The sequence below is a fragment of the Gossypium hirsutum genome, chromosome D10 (assembly GCF_007990345.1).
Source record: "Gossypium hirsutum isolate 1008001.06 chromosome D10, Gossypium_hirsutum_v2.1, whole genome shotgun sequence".
NCBI classification, from domain to species: Eukaryota; Viridiplantae; Streptophyta; class Magnoliopsida; order Malvales; family Malvaceae; genus Gossypium; species Gossypium hirsutum.
Window position 1 is genome coordinate 20077664 of NC_053446.1, and position 8075 is coordinate 20085738.

Below are 8075 nucleotides of genomic sequence, written 5' to 3' on the forward strand. Positions count from 1 at the left end.
GGAACATTGCACGATGAACGATATATGGATATGAGTATACAATTATCCATCTAAAACATGCCAAATGCTCAAACGAGCCAATCCAACTGATAACACGCCTCGACACCAAGTGCATAGCCCATATGCTAACATCCCTCCGAAAAAAATGCCTGGGCACTAAGTGCCAAGCCCAAAGGTTTTACATCCGCCCCCGGTAACACGCCAGAATCACTGTAATATATCGCGATAGCCACAAAAAATGCTGGACTCCGGTATATTAAGTGTAATATCACAGGTCAGGAATTATCGTCTCATCTCAAATCAATCCCCGCACCGCTCACACTATAACCTATTGACATGCTAATTATACTCTATCCTACGTTCATTGACTCAGGAGATATTACCGTTAAACCAAGGTCTAACAATTTATTATCTCCATTCATAATTCAACATCGAAATATTTAATTTAACAACCAACAACTAAATTCTTATTCAAGTCATATTGTAATATATATATATCAAAATAAACCGAATCAACTTATCAGGGCCAAAATGTACAATTAGCAAAATTTAGGAACTATTTAGCAACTTTCCCTTTTCCTCAGTTATCTACTTATTCTTGATCTATAAAATATTTTATTTCAATTTATTAGATTTGATCTCATATAGCATTCAATTTAGTAAAATTTATTTCCTATTTATAAATTTTCACATTTACCCCAAACTTTTACATTTAATTCAATTTAATCTTTAATATTAAAACAAGCCAAATTTCCCAATTACCTCATATACCCATTTTTGCCGAACATTCAACCCTATATAAACCGCCCCTAAATTCTGAATTTTTTTTCAATAAAATTCTTCCAATTTTACATTTTATGTATTAAATCTCTAAACTCAAAACTATACAAATTTACTTTACAAAATAACTTTATTAACAACCAAGCTTAATAATCTATCACTCAACTTCAAAAAACATATTAAACTCATTAATGGATCTTTCAAAACTTTTAATAGTTTTACAAATTATCCCGGATTAATTAGATTAAGCTAAAACGATTTCGAAAATATAAAATTCATTAAAACCTAGTGAGAAATGGACCTACATACAAAGAGATGAGAAAAGGCAAAACTTTTTCCTCTCTAAACAATGGTGTTTCGGTTTCACTCCAAAATGAAGAAGATGATACAAATTTCTTGCATTTTCATTTGTTTCATCTTTTAATATAATTATAAAATTGCCATTAACTAACACGTTTTCAATCAAATTTTTATCTACTTACCGTGGACTAAATAAGAAATGGCTTAATTGCCATATTAAACCATCTTGTTTTACTTAAACACCTAATTGGCACTAAAATACTAATAACAATAGACTTTTGCATTTTTTATAATATAGTCATTTATCTTTAATTAACCTATCAAACGTTAAAAATTTTAAACCAAATTTTAATACGACACTAATGACCTCGTAAATATTATATAATTAATATTTACGGGCTGACACGTTAGAATTGTAATCTCGAAATCACTGTTTCTGACACCACTAAAAAATGAGCTGTTACAGACTAAGTATGTACACTTCGTAAGCCTTTCTCATCCCTATACTACCTTAACTGTTGCTCAGGAATACTTGAATCACGTGTTTAAGTTGCATGATGTATCTGATGCTATTATCTTATATAGGGACAAAGTGTTTGTTAGCACTATTTGGTAGTTGTTTAGGAAACTAGAATCCAAGGTTATGTTTTCAACAACTTATCATCTCTAATTAGATGGCCAAACTAAAGTTCTTAACAAATGCTTGGAAGGGTACTTGAGATGCATTACAGGAGAGAGGCCTGGTGATTGGTTTTGTTGGCTTCCCATTGTTGAGTGGTGGTACAATGATACTTTTCACTCATCCATTCGTACTACCTCTTACGAGGCCTTGTATGGCCAACCTCCACTATTGGACTCTCCTTACTTAGTAGGGCTTTCCATGGTGGCAACAATTGACAGAAGTTTTACAAGAAAGGGAGGCAACCTTGAAGATGCTCAAATTTTACCTACATAGAGCCAAGGATAGAATGAAAGCATATGGTTAACAAGAAGAGGAGCGAGAGGGAGTTTTCAATAGGAGATATATTGTTTTTAAAATTACACCATGTTGACAACATATAGTTAGGAGAAGGGGAAATCAAAAGCTTGCTACTAAGGCTTTCGGTCCCTATCTAGTGGTGGCTAAAGTGGGGAAGGTGGCTTATAGGTTGCAGTTGCTTGAGGGTTCAAGGGTGTATCCTACTTTTCACGTGTCCTAGTTGAAGAAGCATGTAGGGAGAGGGTTATGCCAAGCCAATTTGGCTGTTGTGGTTCTGATGATGTAATGGTTAAAGAACATTTAGCAAATTTGGACAAACATCTAGGAAAATGTGGTCATCGAGCTATCACTAAAGTGATGGTGTAGTGAACCAATTCCTTTTCTGAAGATGCAACTTAGGAGAGTCTTCATGATCTGAAACAACAATTCCCTTCTTTTAATCTTGGAGATCAAGGATTTTGTTAACAAGGGAAGACTTGTTATGGTTTGAATAGTTTGTTGTGGTAAATGGTGTCGTATATGTTCTTGGGCAGTTGTTTAGTAATACGGTGTGTTTTACTTTTGTTATTTATAATGATCTATAACAACTTTTAATTATTTGATAGAAAACTGTAACCAAAACTCTCTTCTCTCCTTTTCTTTTCTCTCTTGTTCTCCTTATTTTTCTTTTTTGTAACCTATGTTGAGATTTAAGTTGTAATGAATTTGTACAAAATGGTGCAGTTTCCTAGATCTAGCGGAATAAGACTAGATAAATCATTGGAAAGTAGCAGTAACTTGGTGAGATTTCTCAAGCTAAAAATCCCTTTCGAGATTGAACCAAATAGGCTATTGTAAGATAGATCAATTCCCTCATGATCTTGGCATTGACAAAGAGAGAAAGAGAAGCGGAAAAAGGAAAGAATAAAAATAGAAAAAGAAAGGAAAAAGCATAAATATGAAAGAATAAAAATAGGTTCAAAAAAAATGACTTGGTTTTGAATAACGAAACATAGTTTAAGTACCACTCCTCACAAAAATAGTGTAAGTATCAACTTGAGCAAATATGCATAGTTTAGATATCAATTTATGAGTTAAATTTATTTAATATATTGAAAATAGAATTTTTGAATTATATAACCGAATATCTTATTGTTTATTAAATATAAATTGCTTTTTTTGTGCTAACCTACTATCAATGATTAAGTATTAATTTTAAACTTAAATAGAAATTCACTTTCACTTTTTTCTACTCATTCTTAAATTCTATTATATATAGATAAAGCAATCAATATATTTATACCAAATTTGTGTGATTTTCCTTTGAAAACCTTGAAAAGATTCTCAAGGATACAAAGTGGCCACTTGACTTCATCATTCCGTAGGTATGAAGCTTTTATTTGATTGGATTTTAAGATAAGATTTCAGGGTAAAATATCAAAAAAGCCCTATTTTTTTTAAATTTACCGAAATGGGCCCGGTATTTTATTATTTACTGGAATGGGTCATTTTCTCCAAAATCGTGTCCACGTCAGCGCGATGTCAGGGGACGTGTCAGCAAATCGCGTCCACGTCAGCGCGCTTTGCTTACGTGGACACAAATCGCGCCTACGAGGACGCGATTTTCTGACACATTAGCAAAACGCGCTGATGTCCACGCGATTTGCTGACACATCTCTTGACATCGCGCTGACGTGGACGCGATTTTGAGAAAAATGACCCATTCTGGTAAATAATAAAATACCGGGCCCATTTCGATAAATTTTAAAAAAATAGGGCTTTTATGTGTAATTTGCCCCTTTTTTGGTATTTTGCCCCTAATAATACATATTAATGTATTAGTGTAATATGTAGCTCAAATTATGTATTGTAGTTAATATTCATAATATTGTAGCTCAAATTGTCAATCCGTCTATACTATTGTACTAATAATATATATTAATGTAATATTGAAGAGTTAATTGATTAAAAAATAAATGCAACAAGTACAAAAAAGATTCAAAATTATTACCAACAAGATTTGAACCAGGTACTAAGGGAAAAGAGCAAGCATCTTAACCAACTAAACTAAACTAATTAATTGACATATTATAAAAATACTGTTATTATCTTAATTATATTACTTACGTTCTAATGATTTATCGGACCTATTCCATACACGTGTCAAATCAGAAAAAATAATACAACAATTTTATAAAAAAAATCCAGTGTTTACTTCAAATAAATAAAGAAAATAATGATTTGAATGTTTCAAAATTCAATTTTAAACCGAAAAAATCAAAATTTAGAGGAAAAAAAGGATCTTTTTCGATGAAAACTACGACAAACCGCCTTCGGCTGTTTGTCAGCGTGTAGATCTCGAAAAGTTATTCGAAATAAAAAAAATCGTCTCAATCGGACAACCGAGCCAAAAGTTATGGCCTTTCAAAGTTTTTCAAGCTAAAAAACATAATCTGCTCATGAATTATTGCTTCCACGTCAGCAAATCGCGCTTTCGTGAACGCGATTTGTTGCCACGTAAGTAATCGCGCTGACGTGGACGTGATTTGCTTACACATCCCCTAACATCGCGCTGACGTGGACGCGATTTCGGGAAAAATGGCCCATTCCGGTAAATAATAAAATACCGGGCTCATTTCGGTAAATTTTAAAAAAATAGAGCTTTTATGTGTAATTTTCCCAAGATTTCGCATAAATAATCTAATTTGTTTGCAGTAATTTCCTTCTAGAGAAGAACAAAAATTCAAATTAACGAGGACGATATTTTTAGATCAGTTACTTTTTGAAGAAGATTTAAAAAGTTACAAGACTTCCATTGATAATGATAAAGACTTTACATTGCAACTGCTCAAAATAATCGACTAAGAGAATAGCTAATCTAAATAAAAAAAACACCTTAGGAATCCTAACCAGGGTGGCTATATATTTTCGCTCCATTTACTGATAGCCTGCATAACTGCTTGTTTCACCATCTGAGCATCTATGCCTTCAGCATTACTTTGGTTCTGAGAATCAAACAATTCAGCATTACGAAGAAATTAAAAATCAAAATTGCATTAGCATTCAATCAATGGAAATTCCATTAGCTTTATAGAATATCCAAGTAAGACAGATACAAAGCTAGTTAGTACCATTCATTATAGTGACAGTACAATAAAGGGGGAAAAAATCCAAAAATGTGTGGTTAAAACTTAAAACCCATTTACCATTCAAGAAGTTCCTTCTTTCATGGTCGTCGATAGTTGATTTTTTAAAAAACATTTTTAATTAAAGAACATAAAATCAGAAAGCCGATGGGAAGAGAATGAAGATGTATAGGCCTATAATACAAGACAACACATCTATGAAATAACTGTGGGTGTGAAAATAAAACAGTGAGTTACATTCCCAAAAAATAATATACAAGAGCTCATGCGAATCCTTTCAAAATTGCATTATAAATTTTTAAGCAATTAAAATATAATTTTATCGTATATTAATTCATGATTTCATTATTTTTGAAAAGATTAAATAAAAAATTTTTTATTTTGGGAGGATAAAAATACAATTTATGTATATTTATAAAAGGGTTAAAAAGTAAATTTCCATTTGGGGTTGGCCCCTGCTGCAAGTATGATCTATGTTGATTGAATCACAAGTGGTGTAATAAAGAATTAGTGTTTAGTATCTAATTGACATCAATATCCTTAGTTTTTAATAAACACCGATCTCAAAGATCAATCACTAGAAAAGTTTTATATTTATATGTATGTATGCAAGTATGTATTCTTACTTCTCCTCCAATGGCTTCAAGTTGGAAATTCTCTTGGCAAGAAACCCTAGCGTCGAGCACGTCAAGGCCAAGCTCTTCAAAGATTTCCAATATGGAAACAAGCAAACCAGGGCAATTCTTTTCCAAAAACACATTAATAAGGAAACCTTTCTCTAGGGCTTCCACAGCAACTTGCTGAAAACCAAATGAAAAACTTAAAATCAATTTAAATTTTTTATTTTTTATTTTTGAAAGAAAATCAATATAAAAATTAGAGGCTGCCCTTTTGGGTTTTTTACTTGCTTCCTAAATAGGAAACAAATGTAGCAGTTAAAATGTTTATGTCAAAAAGGAAATAATAGATGAATAGATTCACCATAGGCAGAGGATTCTGGGAAGTTGAAATTCCTGAAGTTCCAGTTTCTTGGTCCAGCACTTCCACCTTTTCTTTCAACTCTTCTATGTATCTCGATGCGTCCACAATGATTGAGGTTTTATTTACCTGCAAGAAAACAAATACAAAATGAAACTAAATCACTCATGCCATCCACTCTATTAACCTCATGGACTATAATATGATGGAATTTTTTCGATTCAGCATACACTTTTAACTAATATAACATCATAAGAAACTCAACCACTCAATAGTGTGATCGTTAAGATAGAATAGAAATGAAAAAGAAAACAAAGCACGAAGTGAAAAGGTAGGATTATCATCCATAAAAGTTAAAAAGAGTTGTAGGCCAAAATTACAGCAGTAGAATTGACAACAGAGCGAAGGCGTTGCAGTTTCCGATAGACAGATGCTTTCTTTCGATCTCTAGAAGACATGATTCCTGGCTTTAATATTTAGAATATCAACTTTATTTGCAAAAACCTTTGACCCTTTCTTTTTCACAGCGAGGATTAATTTGCAAGGGTATTTAAAGAAGTAGTTTAATCCCACAGCTACATAATATAGTTGTTTGTTTCCTCCATGAGGAGGACCTCCATTCCCCCCACTTCAACCCAATTTACTGATATGACCTCCTTCATTTACAAGGATACAAGTACTGTTAGATATCATCCATGGTGTTCAAGCACAGAGGTTAGTTGCTTAGGGATTTCATAAAATCTATACGTTATTTATAATTTTCAAATCTTTGAAATAAAAGTTATCACGGGCTTAAATGCATACAAACTCATATTAATATCATTCAAGCACAGAGTCTAAATAGTTTTCATAGTGTTTTGTGACTTTATAAAATATATAGACTACTCATCACCTCTTAATCCTTAAAATATTCCTTCAAATTATTGCAATAAACCGATAGTAACTAAATTAGAACTCTAGTAGTGAGACCAAAACTTCTTTGATTCTCAATAAAAATGAAAATTTAAAGTCAAATCATTTTGATAATTACTTAGTTTTATGCTAAAGTAGTAAATTTAATTGATTTTCTCATAATCATAGTCATAATCATAGTAATGTTGAAAGTAATTTTCATTTTAGTTACAAACTTAATTAAGTCAATTGTTCTTTGTTAATTAATGAGATTTGATTTAATGACAAAGTTAAGTTTACGATGACTTTAAAATTTCAAATTCAAGTAAGTTAATTATTAAATTATTTCTAAGTGGGTTAGTTTATTAAATTACTTATTCAATTCAATACTTATAATAATTAATTTTTATGCTAACTGTTGGTATGATTGTTAGTTAGAGCTGAAAAAATTGTTACCAGAGAGGCCTAATAAATTTATTATTATTTCATTATTTACTCTAACATCATTTGAAATTGAATTAAACAAAACTATTTTTTCAATCAAAATAAAATTATATAAATTTTAAGTCACGATATACACTTATGTTTAATAAGAGTATCATTTTTACAACACTTCTTAGTAGTTTTACTTGATAATTTTTAGCCATTTAAATAACTTACTTTCAACAAAGGAAAGTGTTATACCCCTCCACCATTTAGACACGTGTCAATATTAGACACATTGTTGACCCAAGCGTTGCCTCCTTTTGAAGCAATGCTTTCGCAAGCCACTTAATCTCAACCGTCCCCCCAACTTGGAAGAAGGCATCCACCCACAACTATATGTGAACGCACTTTCAAGACAATAAGGGGTCTATTTAGGTATAACAACTTCGTACTGATATAAATCCCATGATATACGGTCGTGAATATATTTTATGCATTTAGCATGAATGAATATAAATCCCACCACGTCATCCTAATGGACAAAAAGACGTCCCCTATAAATACCCTGAAGATAGATGAAGAAGGGATTATCTTTT

The 8075-nt window shown here is 31.7% G+C and overlaps 1 protein-coding gene across 1 annotated transcript; it reads right to left on the reverse strand.

Annotated features, from left to right (window-relative positions):
- Positions 1 to 4805: 4805 nt before the first annotated feature.
- On the reverse strand, positions 4806 to 6880 carry LOC107916023 (transcription factor SCREAM2). Its single transcript, XM_016845191.2, has 4 exons — positions 6543 to 6880; positions 6166 to 6291; positions 5811 to 5984; positions 4806 to 5043 (listed from the first exon to the last, which is right to left on the reverse strand). Exons 1-4 carry the CDS (start codon positions 6618 to 6620, stop codon positions 4957 to 4959), a joined length of 465 nt encoding a protein of 154 aa, XP_016700680.1. The 5' UTR covers positions 6621 to 6880; the 3' UTR covers positions 4806 to 4956.
- Positions 6881 to 8075: the final 1195 nt, after the last annotated feature.